This window comes from Ochotona princeps, chromosome 26 (genome assembly GCF_030435755.1).
Source record: "Ochotona princeps isolate mOchPri1 chromosome 26, mOchPri1.hap1, whole genome shotgun sequence".
Classification (NCBI taxonomy): domain Eukaryota; kingdom Metazoa; phylum Chordata; class Mammalia; order Lagomorpha; family Ochotonidae; genus Ochotona; species Ochotona princeps.
This window is the reverse complement of record NC_080857.1, coordinates 8,236,585-8,263,727: the sequence shown is the minus strand read 5'-3', so window position 1 is coordinate 8,263,727 and position 27,143 is coordinate 8,236,585. Positions and strand designations below refer to the sequence as shown.

At 56.1% G+C, this 27,143-nt stretch overlaps 1 protein-coding gene across 6 annotated transcripts in view; it reads right to left on the bottom strand.

Annotated features, from left to right (window-relative positions):
• Window positions 1-506: 506 nt before the first annotated feature.
• TTC7B (tetratricopeptide repeat domain 7B) overlaps window positions 507-27,143 on the bottom strand; it is a 173,631-nt gene continuing 146,994 nt past the window's right edge. For all 6 annotated transcript variants that reach the window (XM_058655184.1, XM_036496314.2, XM_004584341.3 and 3 more), the window contains 2 exons: window positions 24,452-24,654; window positions 507-796 (listed from right to left, as the gene is read on the bottom strand). In XM_058655184.1, coding sequence (XP_058511167.1) covers window positions 575-796; window positions 24,452-24,654 — 425 coding nt within the window. In that variant the 3' untranslated portion in view covers window positions 507-574. The remainder of the gene's footprint in view (window positions 797-24,451; window positions 24,655-27,143) is intronic.

The window sequence follows — 27,143 nt, the reverse complement described above, 5'->3', positions numbered from 1 at the left end:
AATGAGACCAGGAGGTTGTTGGCTGGTGTCCCGCGAGGACGAGCGCTGAGGTGGGAGGCAAGATTCACATTTGGTTTTCTGGGGGCCACGCTGGGGCAGGAGCGGTGGAGGCGAGGGGATGAGAGGAGAAGGGAACGGAGGGGAGAGCTCTGAGAAAAATAATCTATTCTGCCACTGCCTTCTCATTTGGAATAAGGTCTCCTATGTGTGCTGAATAATTCCATGATTTTTTTTTAACTGAAAACTTCATGTTAACTAACAAAATATGGCACGTCATCCATTGAGCACGTTGTCAACAGGTTCAGGAACTATCCCTGGGACGGCAAAGACGGGGAAGTGTGTGTGTGTGAGTGGAGGGGGATGCAGCGGTGAGGCGGTGATGCAGGGTGGTTTTGTTCCTTTCCTGCGGGCCCTGGGACATCCATCAGGGCCTCAGTGTGGCTGACATGGACCCTCGGGTCAGCAGGATTGTCCCGGAGGCCCCACCCTGCTGCGGAGCGGGGCCTCCGGGAGCGGGGCCTCCAGGCTCCTCGCTGCCCCAGCAGCAGCAGTAGGTAGGCTGGCGGTGCCTGGCTCAGAGCACCCGGGGGATGATGGTGAAGGGCACGGCAGGGCTGCTGGCCTCCAGCTCCAGGGCGGTGAGGAAGCACTCGGTGGCAGCCGTATCGTTGCCCTGAGCTTGGAGGACCTCGCCCAGCCCGTTCCACACCTCGTGGGCAGTGGAGTTGACCTGCACGGCGTCTCGGAGGATCTTCTCAGCCAGACTGTAGCGGCCCAGCTGGTGCAGGATCAGGGCCTGTAGGCAGAGACAGACAGGCAGATTTAGGGACTCAGGGGTAGCCCGGGCTCCCAGCCTGTGCTTAGGGGCTACTATGCCGACCGTGGGCAATGACAAAGATGGCAACCTCACCTTGTGTTATAGCCCAGCCTCCGACGGAGTATCAGGGAGTTCCCATGGTTCTCATAGTCTCCCTACTTCTTATTGTTGCTAAAGTCCCAAGTGCAGAATGTTCCTGCCTGTTGAAACCAAGCTTTCTTTCATAGTATTTCAGGTTACATATTCCCCATGCTTCTGAGTAGGAAGCACTTACAACATTAACATTTAACCTATTACTATAATTTTCTAGCCTGCTCATTAAACTTTTCAGATTTTTTTAAATTTATTTTTTATTTTGGAAATTAATTTGTTGATCTCTGGTAATGTTGTTTAGGTTACTTCAAAGCTTAGAGTTACCCCTTTAGAAAAGACACACGTCCAATTCCATTCATGGTAATTGTCCTTCTTTGAAGTACTGCCATGAGTCATACAGCCACCTCTTAGTACCACTCACACTCCCTATTTGATTTCTTTTCTAAGACTGTGATGGAAAGCCTGGCGTGGTAGCCTAGTGGCTAAAGCCTTCGCCTTGCATGCACTGGGATCCCATATGGGTGCCGGTTCATGTTCTGACTGCTCCAGTTCTCATCCAGCTCCCTGCTTGTGGCCTGGGAAAGCAGTCGAGAATGGTCTAAAGCCTTGGGACCCTGCACTTGCATGGGAGCCCAGGAAGAGGCTCTGGGCTCCTGGCTTTGGATTGACTCAGCTCTGGCTATTGCAGCCAGTTGGGGAATGGACCAGAGGACAGAAGATCTTTCTATATTTCCTTCTCTCTGTAAATCTGACTTTCCAATAAAAATAAATCTTAAAAAAAAATTGGGATGGAACAGGAGTGCAGAGCTGAAGAGGTGAGAGAAAAAGAAACTGCAGGAAAATGAAAAACAGAAAAACACAAGAAAATTCACAGCATGGGGTCTGGGGCAAGCTCCTTAGGGAGTCCGTCTCCTTTGGGCCACCTGTATCCATGCGTGCAGGGCCATCCGGGGGGAGCTGTGGTCAGCAGAGTGACAGCTGAGGAGGCCTGTGGCCCTGGGTGGCATGTAAGCCCACTGGGATTAGGGGAAAAGGCAGGTGGGGTTCCCCTCGGCTTCCTGATGGCTCCTTTCCAGGGCTGGCAGGGAGGGGGTCCCAGGGCTCCCCCGTTGTAGACAAGGCCTTGATGATACCCACTCTCCATCTGCCCAGGTTTGTTCCCCCATCCCTAACTGTGTGCAACAGAAGGCAGACCTTGCATTCGGCTTCTTGACAGGATGAGATCCTAAAATGCCACAGCTGCTGGCTCCTGCCTTACCATGGTCCCATTGCGCTGACTGTACCACAGCAGGAGGGCAAAACACAAGCAGGGCCGGTGCTGGGGTGCAGTGGGCCCCTCAGAGTCCTGGCTGCTCTGTTTCCAGTCCAGCTCCATGCTGCTGCTCCTGGGAAGGCAGCAGAGGATGGCTCAAGTGCCTGGGCCCTGCCATCCATGGGAGAGCAGGATGGAGTTCTTGCCTTCTGGCTTCAGCCTTATCCAGCTCTGACTATTGTGGCCATATGAGGAAGGGAAGCTATGGATGAGAATTTCTCTATGTCTCTCTATCATTCTGCCTTTCAAATACAAGAATAAATCTATCAAAAAAATGTGAAATGGTGCAGTTGAACTCATAATTTGAAACGTGACTTGGGATTTTCTTTCAAACTGTACTTCAAATTTCGAGCTGTGGTTTCTTCACCCCCTCCCCCCAATGCTGCGTTTGGATCTTCCTTGGGGCTGACACTGGGCTGCCCGATGCGATGTGGGGGCATCAAGTACAGTTTCCGGTCGTAGGGCACACCCCTGGTGCTCTTCAGCACACTGTGTGGCCGGCCTAGGATCTACCTGACTTCTGGCATTTTCCATTCACTTTGTGTTTCTCAGGAAGTAACTGCTGGAGGTAGAGGAGAGCATGCTCCCATGGGTCCCCTGGCCCGCCTTGGACCCCAGGAGTCCCACTGGCGGTCCTCTGAGTGGGCAGTGCATATCCCACCTGGGATGCCTTGGGAGGATTTTTTAAAAATTCATTTTCATTTTATTTGCAAAGAATATGAAGAAAGAGGTAGAGAGACATCTTCCCAACCACTGGTTCACTCTGCAGATGCCTGCAACGTCCAGGGCTGGGCCAGGCTGAAGCCAGGGACCCAGAACTCCATCCGGGGGCCCCCTGGGGGCGGCAGGGGCTCAGTGCTGGGCCCCAGTGCTGCCTGTCAGGGTGCTCAGCCTCAGGGAGTCCAGTGCGAAGCAGAGGAGCTGTGGCTCAGACTCCAGCTCTGGGCTGCGAGAGGCGGGGATTTCCACGCCTGAAGCCACGCGCCAGGTGCAGGCCCCTGCCTCCCCTCCCAGCCGCCAGGGGCAGAGCAGACAGAAGGCCATTTCCAGGCTGTACTTGATAGGGTGTCAGGCTATGTGGGCTCCTGCGCCTCCTTTCCGGGGAAGGTACCAGCCCGAGCTCACCTCTTCACCCCAGAACATTCCAAGGTGAATGTTGGGCCAGTGAACACTGAGTTGTAGGCCAGCCAGTGGCCGGTCTGATGCCAGATACCTGCTCTCCAGCCAGGTGCCTCTGCCACTTTAAGAGGCAGCCCGTGGGCCATGCAGGAGAGCTGTGTGTGGCTTGTGGCTGGCGGCTCGAGCCCAGGGGGCACTCACGCAGTAACCTAGTTACAGCTGAGCTACAGCACATGGGCATCTGCTGCTTCGGCCACGCCTTCCTGTCTCTGACCGCGGATTGCCAACCTGATGGCTCCTTGCCATGCTGTGCTGGGGAAACTGCCCCTTTCCATGGCACAGTGCTCCCTGGCTCATATCTGTCATTTGGGAACATTCCACAAATGCACTCACGGAGGGCTGCTCCACCCTGCTGGAGTCAGGCAGATCTCACAGCCCCTTTGCTGAGAGTTCCGTGGGGCTGTTGAATCTGAGCACGACCGGCTGTGGGGTACCTGCCCCCAAGAGCCTTGTAGAGAATCAGACTGATGAGCCTGCCTGACCTGTCACCCTCTAGTTGGGCAGCTAGACTAGTGCTTTAGGGTTCCTGGGGCTTGCAAGGGTCCAGTTCACATACCAGGACGTGTAATACAGGCTGTTGTGCCCAGATGACCTTGAAGTTTCTGGAGCAATCTGTTTGGTACAATTAATTCCCAACACTGGAGCTTCTTTTGGGGGGGCTGGCTTCCCAGACATGCCAGAGGCTGTCAGTGCATGCTTGGCATGAGAAGGAAAAACAGGTCTCTCCCCAGGGAGCCTGGAGCTGCTCAGAGACGGGAGCTGGCTCACATGATGGGGGCTGAGCTGCTGTCTGCAGCCGGCATTGCAAGGAGGTTGGCCGGAGGTGGGTTAGATGCTTTGGGGTGATGACATCACAGCCCCACCATGCTGGTTGGGCACCTGCCCCTCTTTCTTTCCTGTGAGCTCTTCTGCACACAGTTCTGGAGTGCCTTCCCCAATGCTACAGGCCCTGCCTTTCCTCTTCTCCAAAGATCACTCTTGAGGCTGGTGGCTGGCTGTTCTGATGGCCAGCCAGGCCCAACCTCCCGCTGTCCAGCAGGTGCACCGCCGCAGAGTTCAGCCCTCAGTGCCGCTGGATCTCCAAGTGGGCTTGGATCTTCCTGCTACAGCGCCAGTCCAACTGCACAAAGCCCCAACCTCCCAGGCCCTCCAGGCCACACTGCAATTCCTGCAGACCCACTCAGAAGCCCAAGGCTGGCAGGAGATGGGAACTCCGGGAACTGGCATGTTCTGTGAGCATATCACCTCTGTCTCAAATCAACAGAAAGCCACAGAGTGAGGATGCTGTGGCATGGTGGATAGGAAGCAGGCCTGCTCCCAAAGGGCTCAGCACCAGGTGAAAATCACTAAGGATACTGCTCAGTTTTGGGTGTATCAGCTGCTGGGCTATGCAGGCATGAGCTGAGGCTGCCGCACTCACTGCCAGGAGCAAATGCTGTTGGGCTCCGTTTCATAGACAAGAAGACCTGTCTGAGGGGGAGTGGCAGAGCTGAGACCTGAACCTGTGCCATATGTGCCCTCATGCCAGGCCCTCTCTCCTCTCCAGAGAACCTGCGGAAACAGCCCTCACCCCTTTCCCAGCCCTGGCCCCTGTGGATGGAGCTGGCTGGGGCTGGCCTGCAGTGAGAGCGGGGCGCTGGCTGAGGTAATCCACCAGCTAGCTCATCAGGCACAAATGATCAGGCTTTCCAAGCTCGTAATTATTATAATCAGGTGTTTTGTGCAAACAAGACCTTGGTAAGGCACCAAAGTGGAAATAAGGGCTTAGATTAAATCCATGATTTCAGTAGAGACAAAACGAACCTGGCTAGTTGGAAAGCAGACAACACCTTCCTCACTGCCATGCTTTGCTGTGGTAATTACCGTCAGTGGACGGAGCAGCTTGCAGCAGGCTGAGAGTGCGTGCGGGGGGAACCTGTGAAGGTTCCTGACCCACAGCCCTGGCCCAGGCAGCATCTGGAGCACTGGGGCAGTGGGGCCCAAGGCAGGTCGGGCCCGCGTGGGCTCCAAGTCAAGATCAGCAGGACAGAAACACCTGGGAAGCACCCAGATTCCACACAGGGCTTGACCCTGGAGCAAAGGAGTGTCCTAACACTGGGAAATGATGTCCCCAGAACAAAGTGTCTTTCCTGAAGAGAAACCATGGCTAAAATAAAGTCACACAGCTTGGCTCCATCTGGGGACCCGGCAACCTCTCCAGCAGCCATGCCTTTGCTCTAGGCACAGCCTTTCGGAAATCAAGCATCCTGATGCAGGGATAGGGCAACCATTTCAGAGGCTCCCACCTGCTACCAGGATCTGGCTGCTGCAGAACCCCTCCACGCCAGCCCCACGCTCAGTTTCTCTGAGTCAGAGCCAGCCTGGACTTGCAGGGGCTTCTGGGCTGCAGCAAGGCTAGGCATGGTGGAGGAGTATGGGTTCAAGGCTGGGACTGGAGCACTCCAAGTTTTGGTTGCCCCTTTCCTGGGTCAGAAATGTCACCACCACAGGGGGAAGGTATGGAGCAGGTGGCTTGCTGCAGCGTTGCCAGATGGCTCCTCTAGGCACCGAGCACTAGTCTACCAATAGGTTCACGTGTGTCATTGATACACCACACGCCCTACTACTCATGGAGGGCTTTCCTAGCTCTCCCTGTGGCATTCACTGCTGGGGCCTAGCTCCAGCTCTGCAGCCCAGCGGGCTTGGCTTTGAGTCCTTGCAGGGCAGGGCCTGGGGGAGGGACGACCACCCTGGGCAGGATCCTGAGCAGGAAGCCAGGAGTTGGAGCAGAATGAATGGATTGCTCCTGGAGCTCTGAGCGACAAGAACATGGTTCAAAGCTACCACTGACTGAGTGCACATCCGTCTGGCACAGGGGTAGGGGAAGGAGTGGGGTGCGGGGTGCCCTGGCCCATTACAGCTAGACAGCTGAGGGGCGCAAGGGTGTTCAGGTGTCTGTGAGCCAGCAGCTGTGGTCAAGCAGTATGAGTATAGGGGAGGCTCCTCTTCTCCAAAGGGAACTGGGGGCCTGTTGGGGTACAGGCAGTGCTCTGGGGGCTGTGGCTAGAGTCATGGCCAGAGCTGAGCTGAGCTGAGGTGTGCTGTCTCAGAGGTCTCCGGGACACAGTGTCTTTCAAAGGACTCCTTGGGAGCAATTTGGGGAGCACCAAGCCCAGGGCTGCCCTGGTCTCGCTGCTCCCTTTAACTCTCGGGCAAGCATCACAGGTGCTCTGCGGGTGTAGCCCTGAGCCCCACCCTACCTTCTACCAAAGCCTCAAGAAAGCACTGTGGGTGGGGGTGGGGGGGCCAGGCCAGCTGGTCTACCTGGGTTCCTGTTGCCAGGGTAGCTCCCTACAGGCCTACGGGGCTCTGTTCTGTGCTTCATTCCTACTTGTTCTGAGTACTTAGGAAGGACATTGGCTTGCTGGGGGTGGGGGGAGATCACCCATGTGCCAGCCTTGGAAGGCCACCCCCAACCCTAGGCCAGGAGCTCCAGGGGTCTCAATCTCTGGTGGCCCAGGCCTAGTCCCAACTCCCCAAGTCTCATGTTTATTTTTGCCCACCACAGTGGGAATCACATCCCGCAGCTACACAGCACCTCCTAAGGCCAGGCCAGGGTTAAGTGGGATCCTCCCTGGAATGAGGCCCACCCTGGAGCACAGCAGGGTTCTCCCTGGAACAGAGCCCTCTGGGAGTTACCCAACTCCCTTCTCTCTTCCATGGGATTGAGGTTTCTGGGAAGGGACAGATAGCACTGGCTTTCTCATCCAGGCCATTTTTCTCAGTTTTGACCCAGTCTCCCTCAAGGCCAATGACCCTGTACCTACCCCAGCCAGCTGTATGTGCGCGCACACACATCCCACACAAGCACTCGGGTGCTGAGACACCCACGACGCTGCACGAAGGCTCTCATAGCAAGGAGGGAAAGAGAAAGAACCGGAAATGCCTCTCCCTTCCCTGGCCTTACATGGCTGCTGCCCCCTCCCAGTCGCCAGCTTCTTCATGCCCACTCTGGGCCCCCAGCAGGGACACAGCATTCATGAGGCCACTTCTCTTTCAGGGCAACAAAAGGCAGCTCAGGTCCCACTCTAGGAATCTGGGGTGAAGGGACAAAGGCAGTGGGGCAGTGAGTGGGAGCCCGGCCTCAGGACTCAATGACCCACTTCCTGGATGGACCCACGCATGTTCCCCAGTTTCCCTGCTGCAAGGTCAGAGTCAAAGCCAGGGGGCTCCTTCCCTTGCTTCACCGGAACAAACGGGCAGCTACCAGGCAGCCAGGCAGCGGTGCGGAGACCTGGGGAGCTGACTGGGTTAGTGCTGTGCTTCTGGCCTGGGGAAGGGAGGAGGCAGTGAGGCACCTTCTCCTCTCCAGTGAGGACTGCGCACTACAGGAAGAAAACCCCTTCCTGCCCCCAGTGGGGACTGCAGCTGAACACACAGAGGAGCCCCGAAGCTGAGCAGACGGCACTCCCAGGGGCCCCCCTTTCCAGGTCAGATGTTTTATTTGCAGCAATGAGCTTTCTGGGGACCAGGCCTTTTCAGTGCTGAGCTCTGCTCGGACCAAAAACAAACTCCGTGCTTCCAAAGCCTCTCACATTCCCCACGCAGCAGTGGCCCAGTGGGAGGGTGGGAGGCTGAGGCACAGGTCGGGGGCGCGTGTTCCAAGGGCCCCCTGTGCCCACTGAGGGACAAGTTCCTACTGCTGATCCTGCAGGTAGGCTTCCCCGTATCCCCCAGCCCCAATCTGAGCTTGCATCCTGCAATGATGGGAAGGCTGCTACCTCCTGGGGCAGAGTGGGCTCCATTTGAAAATACGGAGCTCTCTTGGAGCCTTCTGCCCAATCCTTGCATGTTCTTGGAGAGGCTTTTTTCTTTCTAGGGGAGTGACAGCCCTTCAGGACGGGCCAGCTTCCAGGACAGCCAGTGTGGGGTCAGGGTGGGATGTCCCACCTTGCTGAGTGTTGCTCTTTAAAGGCAGAAAAGGTAAAAACAAAGCTTTTACTTTTTTAAGCATCTGACTGGCAGATGTACTGAAGAGCTGCTTGCATACAGGATAGTCTGGAACATTCTGGAAGCACTCACCCTGTAGGCAGCAGTGCCAGTGCTAGTGCAAACCCCTGCAGTGAGGACACACAGGTAGTCCAGCTGGAGGCCAAGACTCCTGTCCAGCCTCCAGTGGGAGTTTGTGGACTTGGCCCCAAACTCCCACTGACCTAATTTCCTTGAAACTGGGGACTTCAGTGTTGATGCCAACATACCCACAGGCTGTGTTGGCTCTTGGAGGGCAGTTGCTAGTGATCCCTGGGGAGGTACCAAGGGGAGGGACCACAGCCACAGTACCTGTAGCTTCCAAACCTCAAGGCTCACCCCTATCTATGCAGGTGTCCAAAGGGGCTTGGGGCAGGGGAGTGGGAGAAGGAAGTACTCCCCCTAGGGCTGGGCAAACAAAAGTCAAGGACGTGAGCTCAGGAAGGTGCCTGCGCACCTGGCTTCCCAGGCTCTGCTACAACCAAAGCCATTCCTAGTTATTTTCTTTTTTTGCTGCAAAAGCCTGTTCAGTGCCATGGGTGTCTTGGCATTGATGTGCTAGCGCTGTGCTGGGTCCTGGGGATGCAGTGGCACAGGTTGTCACCTGCTGGACCTGAGGCTGCCTGCGCGGGGCTGGATCTAGGTCTTTGGGGCATACAGTCCCAGCATGCACCACAGAGTAAGGCCTTTGGGAGGAGCACCTTCCAGAAACAAAGCAATGCTCTGGTCCTTCCTACAGTGACCAAGGAGCCTAACGCCTTGGGTGTAGATGGCCATACAACTTCAGAACCCGGAGCCCCATGCAGGTTCCAAAGCTTCCTCAGCAGGCACTGGGGCCCTGTATGCCCAAATTTTCCTGGAGCAGCCACCTCCAGGTGCTCACTGTTGAGTGGGCAGGGCTAGGGAGGGACTCCAGAGAAGACAGCACCTTGCTGCTGGGAGGCAAAGCGTTGGCTCCATCTCCATGCCAGAACCTAGGGTCCTTGAGGCCTGAGTCAGGGGCCCTTGCTCTGGGACACTCTTCCAGGATCCCTACAAGGAGAGTTGGGCACTGGGGTAGGAGGAATGTTCTTGGTGATGTGCCAGTCTGGGCAATGCCAACCTCACCTGCCAGGGGTCGGGAAGGCCGTCCATATGGCAGCCCCTTCAGCCTCATGTCCTGGATGCTGTCAGCTGGATGGGATGCAGGCAGCTGGCTCCCTTCCCAAGAGTTTATCCCAACTGCATCTGCCTGCGCCATGGGTCACAGACCTCATCCCTGATTCTGTTCTGTCTGCTGCATTATGAGATCATACGAGTGACCAGACACACTCCAGATACAAGACACATAAGGCGTGGGCAGTACTGCTACTCAAGGACAATGGCCATGGGGCTCTCTGTGCCCCAGGGCACACTGACCGGCTACAGCCCAGCTGTCTGGAGCTCAGAGCCTCCTCACCCGCCCTGGAGGATTAATTAGTACGGGCTACTCTGCTGGCTGAGCAAATGCGAGGGAGAGATGGCTTGGGCAGCATGGGGTGACGTCACCAATGCAGCCTGAGAACAAAGGCAAGCCCAGGGCTGCCCCACTCCAGCCTGAGTGGGGCACGGGTGCACCCCTTCAGTGCAGCACCTGAGGGCTGGCTGCTGTAGCACAGTCTGCAAATGCCCAGGTCCCCACAAGCTCTCTGCTGGCTGCAGTCCGCAGTGTGCCCTTGCCAGGCACCCCAGCTGCAGGCTGCAGAGATGGAACTGAAATGAAGCCAGCGAGTCCCCTGGAACAGCCAACGAGCAGGGACTCAGGCCTGTTCTGTGGAGTACCAGGGAGGGCGACGCTGGGCACCCTGGTCATGCTGTAGCAATTCTTGGTCTGCATCCTCGTCTGCTACTTCCACCACAGGCTTTGCTGGCACCACAATGGCCTGGTTGTCAACTCTAAGGAGAACGCACGAGTTGTGCCCAAGGACCTGCCACACCCACCTGGGGTGCTCTGTGGGAGCTGAAGTGGCTCTCATGGCTAGTACTTTTCCACTGGTAGCAGGCAGGCAATGCCTGTTGACTTCTACCTCTCTCTGGCTGACTTATTTATTTCTATCTGCCTTCCCCAACAATGGCACAGGGTAGCCTGGAAGTTGGCGCTTCCCCATGGCCCTAACAGCCACACAGTGGAAACTTTGGTGCTAATTACCCCCTGGGGAGCCCTCCTGCCTCCAGGGAAAGGCAGCTCCAGTCCCACTCCCTTTCCCAGAGGGCACTGAGTGGGAAGTGAAGGTATCTGGGAGGCCCTGGGTGACCTTGACCCTGCCTCAGCTCAGGGTTCCTGGGGGGGAGGGGCAGTGGGACCCACTGTGTGCACAGGTGATACTCAGCAGGTTGAAGCAGAGACCTAGCTCACCTCCAAGTGGGTGGGGACACAAGAAAGGCCACAGTCTCAGTGCTCTGGTGCAGGGAGAGTTGGACAGGATCCCTTTGGGTTCCTACGGTCAGAACAGCTATTCACGTGTGATTGCTGTGGAGCTGTGTAGAGGGGACCCCTGGGAACACAGGCCAGCGGGTGGGGAGCCTGGTGCCTGAGGTCCAAGGCTGGAACCCCTTCCCCATGACCCAGACACACCCTCCTCTGGCCTTAGCTTCAGCCTGTCCTCATGTGGGGGTGGGATATGCCTGCAACAGCTGCTCTCTGTCCTGGGGGGTGACTCAATACTAAGAGCAAAGGTCTGTCCCCTGTCACCTCACTGGGAACCCAGCAGTGGAGCCTTCCCAGGCCTGTTCTGGACCCCCACCATCTACAGTTCTCTCTTCTCAGTCCCTTTCTCCTTTCCATTCAGAAAGCCCCAGGGTATCTGGCCTCCAGCTGAAATGCTAGGGTTTAAGAAAGTCTTCCATTTGGCAAGTATTGGGAGGCACTTACTAAGCACCCAGTGGGAGTCTATTCTTCCAGGATCTGGGTGGCACAGCAAAGAAGGCTTCCTGGGGGAGAATCTGGGTCGACTTGGCCAGAAGCTCAGGATGGGTCCGGTGCTGATTCCAGCAGCAAAACTGAGCAGCCCTGGATCCGGGCCACTGGCCCAGCAGATGCACTTGATACAGGTGGGTCACTGCAGCCCTCAGCATGTCCCAGGCGCATTCAACAGACAGCATGGTGAGGATATCAGCTCCCAGCCCTGCCCAGCGGCCACCTCTGTCCAGCCCAGAGTCTACTTTGAGACACTTCACTTCCAGCTCTGTGCCAAGCTGCAGTACCCCACGGCCTGTTGCAGCGGGGCTATGTGGGTACTGGGAACAAAGGGTGTTCCCATTAGCCGGATGACAGGCAGGCTCCCAGGCCCTGGTCCCCAGCACTGCCTAGGGACGGTCTCCATTTGGACTCTGCCTGCAGAATGACAGCCAGCTGCTGGGACAGTCAAGGTCATCCAAAGCACTCCCCATGGTCTGAGTTCATCCCAAAAAAGGGGCCAATGAGGAAGGATTGTACTGGAAGATAACTGGGACCTGAATGCTGGATAGGAGACCACCATCTGCGATGGTTTGGGGGGTGGGGGTGACCCTGGCTGATGCTTTCTCTGCGCCTGCCAGAGGCTGGCATACCCTGCTTTTCCATTTCAAAACAGGCATAAACAGAAACGATAAGGGAGGACTGGAATCCATAAACCTTGGAAAATTATTTTCCTATAAACAACAAGGGAATTCACAATCTGAGTGGGGATTGGGTCTGAGGCCTCAGGGACCAGCACCCCTGCACCCCAGCACTCCTGCACATCTCTGTCGCTTCCCAGACAGTCCTGAGGCTGCAGCCTGGATGAGAGAGAAAATCAGGCCCATGGCTGGAAAACAGGGCCTTTTACGCCCGCAGCTTTCTGTAAATTATCTTCCTAGGGCGCCCCAGACATTGGCCCCAGCATCAGGCCCAGGGCTGGGCAACCGCATGGCGGTGTTACAGTGCATGCTTCCGCCAGGCTGGAGCTCTGGGCAGAGGCAGCGGCGCAGCCTGGCACATTCTCTCCTGCACAGTTGAGCACCTGTCATTTGCCACTTCAACATGGAATAAATCAGCATCAAGATTAGAGCCAGTTCCTCCAAAGCACAGTGGGTGCCGCAGGGAGAGCACAGCCACGCGGCCACTCCCCTGCGCGGCAGGGAGTAACACACACCACCACCAGCTGCGGGATGGTTCCGTCTAATGAGGACATCGACAGCCTTCCAGAAGCCGCTCACCCTAGCAGGGAGCTCACAGACGGGTCCAAGGGGGCTTTAACAATGACTAGGAGGAAGCAGCGACATGGAAGCACAAATTAAAAGCATCCAGAGATACTGCTTCTATGGCTACCTGTTCCTAGGACTTCCTGCAGGCTGCTGCAGGACACCCACTGGGCCCCATGCAGCTGGCTGCTGGCCTGTCCAGAAGCTGAGGGATTCAGCCCCCCTAGAGCCTGTAGGGACCACTCCTTGCTTTCAAGTTTGGGAGGCTTTGTATTTTTTTGTTGAAGGGTGGGGAAGGGACAGGTCCCCTGGGGTACCCGCTGGCCCTGCTGGACTCTGGAGCTTCCCCATGCCACACTTGGCAAGGGCAGGCACAGGGACTCTGGGTAAACCCTCTGGGTGGAGTGAGTACTGAGGGTTGCATCCAACTCTGGGAATGAACAAGGCGGGAATGTTCGCTTCTGGGCTGTAAAGGTTAACTAACAGAGCCAAGGTCATCTGCACTGATAAAGCAGGGTCAGGGCAGGTGCTGTTTTGCTCCAAACTGTGTGCCCCACCCACACCTCCCTTGCTACCCAGTCTGGGTGGTCCCCGAGCTGGGCTGCCTCCTGGTGGGCTCTAAGCACTGCTCTGTCACCTCCTGGCGTGGCAGGTGAGCTCCCTGAGAACTGCACACAGCAGCACCCTCTCTTCTGGGAGTTGGGGTGGTGGTGCGTGTGGGGTGAGGAAGGGTCCCTTTTGCTCATGCTTGCTGCTCTCTCCGTGCACACTCTTTGTGAGGAAGGTGCCCTACTCTGTGGCACTTGCCTATTTGCACCGAATGCTACCACCGAGGTTCATGCGAACCTGTCAAAAAGACTGTGGCTGGAGCTGGCTCCAGCACAAACTGCTGTGTCTACTGGCTGCCAGGGACTGCAAGGCGCCTGGCCCTGCAGCACAGAGACAAAGTGGCTCAGGAGATGCTGGGGCCTGTCACCTCATGCAAGCCACAGTCCTGACACTGTGGCGACACGAAGCACTGTTTTCTGCCTCGTTAGGATGCAGTGAGGAAGTCTGGAGGTAGTGTGGCGGGCAGAAGTTTAAGGCAGCCTTGAAATCCCCTCCGAACACCTCCCATACCTAGAGCCTGGGCCTCCCTCCAGCAACCCGGCTCTGGGAGCCTGACTGCCCTATGGCCGGTTTTCCTGCACACAAGCCCAAGTCCCCTGCCACTCTTGCTGGTGGATGTGTGGGTGGCGGAGTGGATGGTGGTGGTGGTATGGGGAGCTGGAGGGGATCGCTGGCTGCTGGCGAAAAGGGTGAGACTGGAGCTGGCGTTCTATAATCATTCCCAAGGCACAGGCGGACTTGTCACCTTTGTATAAGACACCAGGCAGCAGGTAAAGAATTTAACAGCTTGTGGGAGTTCTAATTAGAGAGCCAATTATAACTCGATTGACCCGCCTTGCTTTGAAAGGCCTGGAAAAAAACGCACGCTGTCCTCAGGAAGAGGCCGGCTTTTGCTTCTGGTGTGTTCTGGGAGATTCCTGCAGTGCTGGCTTGCTGGCGTGTTGGTGGCAGGCCCAAGCATCTGTCTGGATCTGAAGGATGAGAGAGACCCCGCGGGGACCCATGCGCCTGCAGCTTCGCACCCCTGTCCTGAACAAAGACACAGGGGCGCCCTGGTGGGCCGGGCCAGCGGCTCCCGCTTCATTTGGAAGGGCCAGGGTCTGCATTTCAATGAAACAATGATCAAGACTGACCTCTGGGCAAAGCTGGAGGTCAGTTTATTGTACGTGTGGGAGTGTGTCCGTGAGCATGACTGGCTTTAGAACCTGTCGCTGCTGTCACAAAGGGGTGCTGAGAGCTGGAGAGAGAATTTTTTCTCCTGGGAGCTAATGGGTGACAGGTGGCCATTACACACTTGTGAAGTCTTGGTGGCTCATACCCACGATCATGCCTAAGTCTGAACCTGTGATCTCACTGCAGGGCTGGGAGTGGACTCTACTGTTTCCACTTACACAAGCAGAAGCTGTGGCTGTTCCTGGGCCTCAGGCCCCGGCCCCTTTTGTTTCATATCCCTGGCACTCTCATCTTCCCCCATAGCTTCAGCTACCTCCAGTGGCTGCTGCTCTCGCCCCAAGTTAGGGTGGCAATGGGTCATCTCTTCCAAGGTGATCCAGGTCACCCCTCTCAGCATGACCTACCACACCTGTCACACTATCCTTCTTCCCAGACCTGTTGCTCCTCCTGCGTCCCCTCCTGTAGGTGAAGGCATCTTGTCTATGCAAGAATCTTGAATCTGATGCCTGGACAGCCTTGAGTCCAAGCCTCCTTATACCAAGTCATTCACTCCACACTTCTCGCCAGCCGGGGTCCTCAGTAAGCCTCATACCCTTCCCCCCATCCATTATCTACCCTCCATAACTTCCAGAACAGTATCTCCTAAAATGCAAGGTCAATTGCTTGAACTTAAAAAGTCTCAAACCTGCAGCAAAGAAAGTGAGGCTGATACAATGGACATCAGTCAGGCCCCATCACCTAGTAAGCAACCCGAACCTCTGTCATATTTGCTTCTTTTATTTGTGTGTGGGGTGGGGGGGTTAGGGTCAGCACTGTTATAGTCTTTTTTAGGCACTAGGCATTTCACCCCGAAATACTCTCTCATGGCTTTGACAACTAAGGGTGTTGTCTTATATAACCGGCCCACTGCAGCACAGCTAGGACACACAGCAAGGCTGCCTCATTCCTGTCTGCCACCTGGTCCAGGCTCACGCCTCCAGCCGTGCCAGAGTTTTGCCAACAGCTGCCTTACTACCCATTCAGCTCATCTGTTCCCAGACTGTGTTAGCTCTGCGTCTCCACATGCTTCCAGAAGATGGTCCACAGGTCACTTCCAGGAACCCAGGGCACATGTGCGCTGCACGTCTGTCTGCTGGCAGAACCCTCAGCTTGTGGAAGTTCCTGCTCCTCCCTCTACACGTCAGTGCAATGTTACAGGGCAGTGGGGGTGGGGGCAGTCGCGTCTGCACCCTCCGCGTCAGGTCTGGCATCCGGCCCCAAACGAGGCCACTGCATCCTGCCTGTGTCGCAGTGTTAAGTCTCCCTAGTCACTAACAGACAGGGCTCCTGAGCTGGCAGCCAGGGGAGCTCAAGGAATGCGCTCCTGGGGAGTGTGGTTGGGGCTGGGGGACCGACCTTGTCACAGCTCAGGTACTCCACTTTGAGTACCACCCTATTTCTCGAACCTTCCAGGGGTACCGACTAGTGCCATTCTGAAAAGTTCCCAAAGAAAACAATGTGTGCAAAGGTATTTTTAAGCCACAGGTGCTCTGTGTGCAGTGAACAGGTGAAGAAAGGAAGGAGCAGGGACCACAGTGCACCAGTGAAGCCGGTGGGCACACAGGAACTGGGTGTTGGTGGAGGGGGGCTCCTGTAGCCCTGGAAACCTCAGCTGAGGAACTGGGGGGAGGGCTACAGAGCCATGGGGAGGTGAAGCTTGGAGCTTTCTGGATGCTGGTTTCTGGGCTCAGGGAGCTACTGATAGTGTTGCTCAAACCTTCATTTGTTCCAACCTCTCTTTTCCTCCTGAGGTCTCTCGGGCCTTGGGGACCTGCTGGGCAAGTGGCAACTCCACCTCCTGCCCCTGGGCAGGCCTCTCCACGCATGTACACCCTCACTCTTGTCAGCAATGGCCATAGTGCTGGGTCTCCAAGGACAGAGCCCAGAGCAGACAATTGCAGGGTTCCAAGTCAGGCCTTCCTGGGAGCCCTGAGGTTGGGGATTTGGTGACTCCTTCCTCCCCTGCAAGCCCTCAGATCTGCCCCTGGGCAATAGGAAGGATGTCAGGGGCAAACCTGGAGGCTGGCCTGCGTCTGAGCTCAGAAATCAATACTGAAGCTAGCAGCCTGGGCAGCTGACAGCTCCCGATGCTGCGTGGCGGGAGGGAGGCAAGAGGATGGAGCCGTTCTCAGCAGGTGCTGCCTGGACACAGGCCCAGGAGAAGCCCACTCCCTTAGCAAAGCAGGGGGCTGCTCCTTGCTCAAGGAAAATGGGTATGAAACCTCAAAGAGTGATAGAGTTAGGGTTCCCAGTAGGTCTTTCCTCCCTGCATCCGTCCTCAGCTTGGTTAGGGACTTCCAGCAGGGTTCTAAACCCACAATGCCTTCAGCTGTCCGGCAAGCATCGGTCTAAGGATTTTCGTTTGCTTCTTGCCCATTTGAGGCTCCTTCTTGATACTGGAGCAATGACTCATGGGGTGTCCTCAAGAGGTTTAAACTTGGCCTGAAGGACCACACAACAGGGGGGAGGGCAGGGGGGATTGGAATGTTCCACAGAGAGCCCAGGAGCACTCAGCAGGAACCAGCCTTGAAGCAGTCACGAGCTGGCTGGATACTTGCAAACCAGGTGGGCCTCATGTGCTGCCTTTCCAGGCTGCCTGAGGCCACCGGCTGCTGGGCAAGCAGGGACAGCAGCAGGGAGTGGGCACAGGAGGGAGGAGGGGAATCTGCAATCTTCAGGGTGCGAGATGCAGAAAAGCCAGGGAAGAGAGATCCAGCGGCCTGGTCTGATCCAGGGACCATGACCCTGGCAGAACGAGAAGACGATGGAGCCCAAGCATCGGCTCTCCCTGGAACCATGGGGCAGATCTTCCAAGAATAAATGGTTTGCACAGAATATGTCAGATTTTCCAATAACTTTACACAATAATTAGATGAGAGACTGAACTGCACTGCCTATAATTAGGAATCTAAGACTCTGCGAGAAAAAACAGAAATAAATATGGAATTAATTTGGTCTTTAAGCTGCAGGGAGAGGAAGGCCTGGCAGGGACCGTGGCTTCCGTTCTGAGGAGGGCACATGGCTGAGGCCATCCTAACCAGCATGGAGACAAATGTTAGAGGTGCTGGAGGGATCCCTGAGTCCCTGAGAAATGCCTGCTAAGAGCATCCCAGCCCTGCTTCAGGGGTTTGAGATGGGAGCGGGCAGGCAGAGGAGCTGGAGGGGCGGGCCTCTTGCTCCAAGGAAGACTCAGATGTCCAAGAACCAGAAAACATAGTCGGCTAACAAGGGATACAAAGGGATACACGTGGCTACAAAGGGATGTGTACATGGTGTTGTCTCGGAGCTGTTAGTGACCTGGTTCCAGCTAGGGCTGGGGTGGGGGTAGGGGTAGTTCCTGGTGCTTCCCACTTGGTCCTCTTCGCTCACTTAGCAACCTGGCCCACAGCCTCCCCAACTCACAGGGACACGGCCATTGCTGCCACTGTCACCTGGTGGCCAGTGTGGTCACCTGGTAGCCTTGCTCTTCTCCAGGGACGCGCATGTTTGGGGGCCACACGGCAGGTGCAGACATCGGAGGGGTGGCCCCTGCCTTCTGGGCAGGGCCCCTGCAGCAGGTGCTGTACATCAGCTGTGGAAACAGACAGCCCTCTGTGCTAGAGGCTTCTGTGGGCTCACGTGGCTGCACCCTCCAGCTCAGCTGCAGGGGCATGGCCTGCTTTCATGGTCAGAGAGAACAGTGCCAAGGTCAAAGCACAGGCACACAGGGACAGTTAACTTCAATGTTCAAAAACGGCAGGCTGGACTGAGCAAGTTAAGCTGAGGCCTGTTATACCCACATCCCATGTGAACGCCAGTTCTAGTTCTGGCCACTCCATTTCTCATCTAGCTCCCTTCTAATGTACCTGCAAAAGCAGCAGAAGGTACCCAAATACTTGGGTGCCTGCCACCCACATAGAAGATCCAGATAGAATTCCAGGCTCTGATCTCAGCCAGGTGCTGCCCTGGCAGTTGCAGCCATCTGAGGAGTGAACCAGAGCATGGGGGACTTCTCTCTCTCCTCTGTGTAACTCTGTCTTTCAAATACAAACTGGTGTGTTCTGATGATGCTTGTGCAGCCCTGAGCTCCTGTCCCCTGCCCACCAGCACCTCTGGTCCACGCTGGCCGGCATGCTGTCTCAGGTGGTAGACCTTCCAGTCCAGGGGTGGACACATCAGTGGCTACACTGCCCTGCTGGCTCAGCAAGTGTCTCAGGAGAGGGACATTAGGAGCAGAGGGCTTCTCGGAGGGGCTGATTTTTGAGCCAGGTGGTTGTTTAGGCACCATCTCCTGCACCAGCCCTGGGCTGGCTCTGGGAGGAAGGCACAGCATGAGGCCCAGCTCAGCCTCCTTGGAGAGTAGCTAGTGACTCTCCCTGAGAGTCCACCAGGCCAGTGGGGCCCCTGCCCTGCCCCGGATGCCTCCGAGCCTTGGGAACCTGGGCTCCAGCAAACAGCTGAAGGTGGATGGAGCCCTCTATTTGATTGCCATGAAGTTTTGCTTCTTGCTCCTGCTATGTAAAGGAAGCTGCTGCCTCGGATGGCCAGGAGCCACTCCTGGGATCCTCAAGGGCTCACTGACCCTGCCGACCCGGCCTTGCCATGCCTGGGTCTTAGCTGGGCAACAGCAGAAATCCAAGACCCGTTTCTCCAAGGGACAGCTTGAGAGGCACCAGCTGGGGACCCCAGGTCCCCTGATAGATGCCCAGATCCTACAGACCCCACCTCCACACTGTTCCCCTCTTCCCACTGGGGCGCGTATGTGACAACACACTGCAGGCCCACCATGTGGGTCACTGTTTCCCTCCAGATGTCACTCAACAGACAGCACTGGGAGGTCACCTCCCTGACTCTGCCACCCTTCATGCCAAGCGTGGAGGTGCACACATGGTGAACCCCGAGCCAGCCAAAGGAGTATAAAGGCTCCCATGGGGGGCCCTGAATGTCCTAGGAGCTGTCTTCCTCTCAGGGCAGGGCTGTCACTCAGCCTTGTTTTGATGGGTTGGCCTCCAGAACTGTTGCAGCAACTGAAGATGCAGCCCTAAGCTGTCCCATGCACCCCACTGCACCCCCTGCACCCCACACATTGTGTCTCCTGCTAAGCCCTCTCCATCAGCGCCTTCTCCGCAAGCTAGGCCCATCTCTGTCATCCTCAGCCACAGGCGTGGTCTCCTTGGACTGGGAATGTTGTGCCAGTTGTCAAGTTTTTGTGTTTGGTGTCACCTGGTTTTCAGAAAACCTTAAATCTCTGAGAAGACCCCAAAGGTGGCCTGCGTGAGAGGCTTCCGGCCTGAAGCCATCCTAGTTGTAAGGGGCCTGCCTTCCCATCTGCCCACAGAAGACCAGCAAGCTCTTGGAGGGCACCACACCGCAGGCAAAGAGCCGTATCTACTCTGAGACGCCACCTGATGGAGACCCCACACCTGACACACTTGTTTTCTCATCGGTCAGTGACCCATTCCAGGCACAAGGATACATTTTCCTACCCAATCCTTAGGAGACTCTCACGGACACCAGTCCTCTAGCTACACACCTGGGGGCACAGGGCCCTGCCCCTCACTCCTCAAGCCTTTGGAGAGTTCCAAGTACCTTCAGTACAACTCCCTGTGGCGCAGCAGGAAGCTCAACACTCCCAGCCTTCCAGCTGCCCCCAGGAATGACAGCCAGCCAGCCAGTGCTCTCCATTCCTTCACAGGGCCCCCAGCCTTGTATTGGGAACACCAGCAGCCTTCCAACCACCACCAGGAAAGATGGCCAACCAGCTAGCACTCCCTGTCCCTTCACAGGGCCCCCAGCTTTGTCTGGGAACACCAGCACTTGAGGAGACGGCCTCCTGACACTTTGAATCTAGGCTTTTCTCATGGATCAGCACCAGCTCGGTTCCCAGGCTTGTTGTGGGGAGGTATCCTCCATCTGTTGTGGGGTAGGGGGTGGGATCTGTCTCATGGGTGCCCTGCTGCCCATCGCCTTTCCAGCTCCCAGGCCTCCGTAAGGCCATCTAGGGTGGGGGGTGCCTCTGACGCCTCTCCTCAGGCTATCCTCCTCTCTAAACCCTGGCTGACCTCTGCCCTCTGCTTCCATTCCAGGCTTTCTCAGCCTGTCAGATGCATGGCGGGAAGGCCCAAACTGCCTGCTAAGGTCCTCTGGAAGATGAGCCTTTCTCAGTGACACGCTCCCCTCCCGGCCTTCCCCACTGCCCACCACACAGCCTTCCTGGCTCCCGTCCATGCTCCTGCTCCCGAAAGCCCTTGCTTCCTTCCTACTTCTGGTCTCACACACCACTCTGGGAAGCCTGACATTATCGGAGGGCAGCCAGATGTCCCTGTTTGCAGAACCTGTGTCTGCCCTGGTTATCCTGTCCTTGGGTACACGGGGTCTCTGCATCTGCCCTTGGCCCTGGAAGAGTCATCCAGTGTACAGGTCATGGTGCCTTCACCGGTCCTAGCCCACTGTGGGCCATTCCACCCCTATCTTTGGAATAGAAGAACTGATTTGGAAAAAAAATATTTGGATTTCAGTTACTCAAATTGGGGACTGGGAGCTGAAGGGTTTTTTTTTTTTTAACACAGCAGGAGATAAACTTAAATGCAATATACCTTGGCAAAAATAAAATGGAAATACGCTTTTATTTTTTAGAAGAGTCAGATAACTCAAGCAACTCCTCCCCTTGTTAACCATTACTCTAATTTTTTACCCTGTCGCCTGCCCACGCTCAGCTCCTTGGGGCTCCCTTGGTCTTGTGCTGACTTGCCACCATTACTACATACACCAATTCTCTTCTCCCTCTCACGGTATGACGTGAATGCTAAAGCAGTCAGCCCAGTGTCTGCCTCCCTGGGATTTAGTCTGTGCATCCTGGGTCGAGGCTGGCCTCTGACTGCTTTCATGAACTCCACCTGCCTCCCGAGTCACCACTGCGTTTTCACCTCGTGACTGGTCTCTGACCAGTGGTGACTGGGCACATGAGAAGTTCACGTGTGACTGTCCACCAGGGACAAGCCCATCTCTGACCATCCTGTGCACTTCTCTGAGGTCTCTCTCTGTGAAGGACAGCCCATTTCCCTTCATCCTTCCTCCCTGCCCACTGTGGTCCTTGCTGGCCTCTCTGAGCACTGACGGTTGTAGATGTACCCCCAACATCTCCCATCTCCAGGGTGTTCTTCCTGGACCCACGATTTGCCTTGCAATGGGTTCCTCCCCATGGGTCCTCCTTGGTTGGCTCTTGGGCGGTGTGTGGAGCCATGTGGAACCGTGTTCCTCTGAAAGCTTCTAGCCTGAATCTCTGGCCCTTGTCCAGCCTTGTGTGGGACAGGCCTGCCCTTGTTCGGTCAGGTACGCATGTCCCTTCCTGAGTGCCAGGCTTCAACCACTGCCCATGGCTCGTCTCCTTCTGCCAGTTCTGTTAGTTGCCTTGCCTCTTCCCTTGACTTGATCTGGTAAAAAGGTGCCTTTCTTCCTTAGGGTCCTGCCAATCAGGCTGGTTTCCAGAACGTTACACAGGTCATGGTGTCATTCGACAAGAGATTTCAGTTCTGTTATTGAACTTGTCTTTGGGGACATCTTGGTGCTAATACCATTGTCCCCGTTCATAGAGCAGAGGCACAGGAGGATCACTTGCTCCACAGCCCAGAGGGATGGGGCTGGGACATTGGTCCATGCCCCTTGGCTTCCCTCCTCTATCCCCCTGCTTCCCCCTAGGGTCACAAAAGCACATAAAGTGTGGTGGTGGGACAAGAGAGGGGTCATGGCGCATCAAGGCCAAAGAGCTGGGGAAGCCAGGGGCTGTCCGCCAACGGCCCAGCAGTGCCAGGGGGTGGGGACACAACTCAGGCTGCAGTGGGGCTCCCACAGCCTGGGCTGGGACCCCAGGCAGGCTGGGAGAGATCAGAGTGCATTATGCTTAGGTCTCCTAACAAAGAACATTCCAAGCCTACCTTGTGCATCACCGTGGCCACAGTAACTGGGCGGGTTTCTGAGCCTGAGAACGGGAGCTGTACAGGTGCGCTGCTCTCACCCTGCCTCTGGGCCGGAAGGTGTTTTAACACCTCAGGGTGCACTGGGCGAGGTCTTCAAGTCTGCTCTTAGTCTGACTCCTGCACACTGGCTAAGCCAACATCTCAGGTCCTGGAAGGACTCAGGCCTGGCCCATGGCCCTAGCAGGCGAAGCCCATGGGGCCCTCGTTCACCAGCCCTCCTGTGGAGGGGGGCAGTGCTTGTCCCTTTCAGAAAGGAAAGTGCCGGGCATTTGTCAGAAAGCTCAGATGTCCTGGAAACAGAAAACTCTCCTGGTGCGATTTTCCTCTGTGATCTTTTGTCTCATGTGTCCCCCTGGGGAAGAACAAGAAGCATTTCTCTGAATAATTCATAGGCCCCAGGGTGGAAACACACTGCCTCTTTTTAACAGAAAGGCTGGCTAGGCGGCGTTGATTATACCTCTCCAGCGAAGCTCAAGCCAAAGCCTTTTTACAAATTCCTCTTACAATAGGGAAACACAAATTAAAAGCCAGGTCGCATTTTCAGTTGAACAGACTAATGTTTGGGTAATACGTAAAATGATTTATAAAGCTGTACCAAGCTACGGAATGCTCATAAAAGGAAGTTGCAGGGAAAAAAAATCAGAAAAAGCTGTAATTATTATAAGGTCTAATTGATTTTTAAAACTGAAAAGGACCACCTTGGGGTTGGCACTGGCTAAGCACGTACTAGATGCTAGGAGCTTGGCCGGGCTTGCTGGAGAGTGGCTGTGTTTCCTACAGCAGCAAAGCAGGGCAAGTCCACAGAAACGCCAAGGCCAAGAAGAGGTCAGATGGAGCTTGGAATGGCACTCCCTTCCCCCGGGGGCCACAGCCTCTTCTACATCTTGTGGTATTTCTGGGAAACAGTAACGCCATGGGGGGGCTTGGCAGTCCTTTGGAGACTGGTTCACTGCTCGGTTGCAAAGCAATACCCTCTCTGGCCTGGACACAGGGGGCTCCTACCCAGAACAGGTGAGGCGGGCCTTGCCTGAGGTTGAAGAGCGAGTGACTGACACCTGTACACCAGCAGTGTGCTGTCCCCAGACCTCTTGTCGAGTGCTCATGTACCATCATACTGAGCACGGTGATTATGGGTGCTGAGCTCCACCTCCCCCGACCACTACAGGCTAATGATGCAAACGGCACTCTGATTTCATGACGAGGTTTTCCTTCTCCATGCTGCATTACTGCTAAGAATATCACAAAATCTCAGCCCCAAAGCCAAGCGTGCATGCCAAGATCGGGCAGGATGACACTTTACCAGGTCCCTGCATCTGGAGCACAGATAAGTATCAATTTAGACTTCTGAGGGCACGGATATGGCTCTCCAGGTTTCCAGCTGACAGAGAAGGCTGGTGGGTGGCCACTACAGGATCTCTCTAAGGTGAGGCCATGGCACTGGGAACCAGGGGCAGCAGGGCCACCCCAGGTAGTGGTGTTGGCTCCGAGACAGGACCACCAGACAGCACTCACGGAGTGGAAACCACAGCAACTACTCAGGAATCAGGGCCACGGGTCCCAGCTTGGAGTGCAGCACAGTCGGCCTGCCCGCCGCCCTGTCCACAGGCTCCTTCAAGTTCAGAGGAGGCCCTGATTTACAAAGATTTCTGATCTTTGTGCTGACTGGCCTAATGGATAAGGCAGTGGCCTCCTAAGCCAGGAATTATGGGTTTGAGTCCCATCTGGGGTGGAAGTTTCATTATGAAACGAAAGCTACGTATCTGGAATATCCCTGGGGGTGTGGATACCCTTGGGTGGCTGCTGTAAGTGGTACACAGACCAAGATGATGATGACACTGATTAGGCCACAGAACCTTTATCACACCCCAAGTTGCAGTGGCCTGGAAACAACTGACCTGGGGCCACGTGCACAGCCAACAAGGGGAATGATGTGTTGGCTGCATGCTCTGGGGCAGCTGGGCAGTCGGGCAGCCGGGCAGCCGAGTGCATGTGGCCTTTGAAACCAGGGGGTGGGAGGGCCATCAGCCTCCTGCAATTTCCAAAGGGAGCCCCATCACAAGAGTGGGGTCGCCCAGCTCCCAGACTCACCAGTCGCTGCATGCTCTTCACATGGGTGGGGCTGATGGACAAGGCTTCCTCATACCACCGCTGGGCCTCCTCCAGGTGGCCTCGGAGCTCCGCGACCTGGCCCCGCATGTATAGGACGTTGTGTGACATTGGGAAGAGGTTGGCAGCCTCCTGGGTGCAGGCCGTGGCTTCTGCAGGCTTTCCAATGCCAATATATACTTCAGCTGTGGGGAGAAAAACAGAGAGCAGACATTTTCCTTGGTCGCTGCCCTTCAGAGGCCCTTTGTGAGGCTGCCACCCTGGCTGGGGACTTGTGCCTTTCCCTGCAGGAATCAGGCAGGGCCCAGAGCTGGCTGATCCTATCCTTGTGGGAACAGCCACAGGCTGACAGTCCCGCATGACATGGGCCACTATGAGGCCTGTTTGGATAGGCCCTGTCCCCAACCTCTGAGGACTCCCACCCCCAGGGCCCAGCCAGAGCACCTCTGCATCTGGACAGAGGCTGGCCTGGCTCTGCCTCCCGCAAGGTTAGGGCCAGATGAGCACTGGAGTTGGGCTGACCAGAGGTGCAGAGCCCTCCGGGGCAACGGCTCTGCCTCCCATTTCCCACCTCCCACCCCAGGCCTGCCATCTTGATGCCAGGTAGCCAACACTAGGGCTCATGCATTTACAGGCAGGAAGTGAAATAGCTGCTTCATCAGCCCAAGTGAAGGCACCGCCCTGGAGAGTCTTCACTCCATGGCCTCAACAAAATTCTCTGCAAAACCAGGCCATCACTTCCCCAACAGGCAGGGCTGTGCCCTTTCTGCCGAGTTCAGCCTCTCCAAGGAGTGCTCCAGCAGCCCTGCAGCTCAGTGCTCCCCAGGCTGGGAGCAGTCTGTGCCTCCGCTGCCCCCCACACCTGTCCTGCCTTGTCTGGTCCCAGCGCCACCATCCTCTCTGTCGGCCAGCCCTGACCCTTTCCCCTCTGTGGCCATAGCCGCTGGTTCCACTGCCCTGACCTTTCCCAGTGGCCACCCTGTCTGAGTCACTGACCCCTGTTCCGGCCTGTGGGTCAGCCCCTTCTCGTCTTTCTCTTGCCTTGACCTTCCCGCTGCCTCACTCTGGCAGTGAAAGACCCCTGTGCTCATTATCTGCAAGTTCTGTATCTATGCATAGATAGTAGGCAAGACAGGATAAACAAGAGCACACAGAAATAGCGATGTTTGAAGGACATGATCCAAAGGAAGCAGAAACATTTCATTAGTTCTTGCACAGGCTGCATCCTCTTTGGGAACTGCCCAGTCTCTGGCCAGCTAGCCCTCCGCAGCTACTCCTGGGCACAGAGCCCTGGTGCCCACCTACTCAAACTCCTTCCGGGAAGCCTTCCAGGCTTTGTTCCCAGGAGGCTTTGTGTGACCACCCAATGACAATGCTGTCCCCTCCCCTGCCCCTGTCCTACTCCAGCACTGCCCATTCCATTCCCTCCCTGGTGTCCCAGGGGCTGTGACTGAGTGGATAACGCTCAGTAGGGTCCCTGGTAGGGTCCCACATTGTGGCATAGCAGGTAAGGCCACTGCCTATAATACCAGCATCCAATATGGATGCTGGCTGCAGTGGGGTTGATCCATTCTGATCCAGCTCCCTGTTAGTGTGCAGTGGAAGATGGCCCAAGTGCTTGGACCTGCCTCTCATGTGGGAGACTTAGATGAAGCTCTTGGCTTCTGACTTTGGTCTGGTCCAAACTCCTGCTATTATTCCTACCTGGGGAGTGAACCAGTGGGAGGAAGAACTCTTTTTTCTTTCTCTTTGTAACTCTGACTTTCAAATACACAAATCTTGGAAAAAAGACGCCCCTCATACCAGGAGTCTTCTCCTTTCCCCTTTCGTCTGAGCAGGGATCCAATCAACCAATCAAACTGGATAGAGGAGGGAACTGAGGTGCTGAGAGGCCGGGGAGCTCGTCTGGGTGCCAGGGTGGAACAGAATTAAAACTAGAGTTAGAGCTGGGCCAGAGCAGGTGACGTGGCTTAGAGCCCAAGCCCTAGGCCTTGGTAGAGAACAACATCTCCTGTGCCTCACATAATACCCATATCTCTCGGCCTGGCATCAGGTGCCCTCAGCAGTAGGGTCTGCTGGTGCCGAGTGCTGTTTGCCCCCATCCCCAGCAGGTGTTCCAGCTCCCTGAATTTGTTTGTGTTGTGGCCTCTGCCTGCAAGGCCATCATTCCAGCCTCCTTCAAGGCCCTTTCTGCCTGGGGTGACCTGACCCTTCCCTGGCCCTTGCAGCTCTCCGATTGCAGGGTCCCTGCGAGCACTGAGGGGCTCTGGGCTGGCTCCTGGACAGCTGATGTACCCTTCTCAATGCCCTCTGTGCTACATAGAGCCAGGAGACTGGGCGGGGGAGGGCAGGGGCCATCTCCTGGTGTCGGGTGGCGTTCCTGACCTCAGGCACTCTGGCCGGGGCCCCTCTACAACCACCTCCCCTTCTCTGATGAGCCTATTCATAGCAACGAGTGACTGCCTGGGCCAGAGTCTGGCGCAGACTCACCTGCACGATGTCTGATCTGCCTGTCAGTCCCACCTACCAGAGCACAGGGACATGGAGTAAAGTCCTCAGTAACACTTGCAGGGACAGAAACTCAAGCAATTCATAATTTCCTGAGCCCTGGGGTGGCGATGCTGAGGGCTAAGCCCTGAGGTGGCCCCGCTGGGGACTGAGCCTTGAAGTGGCC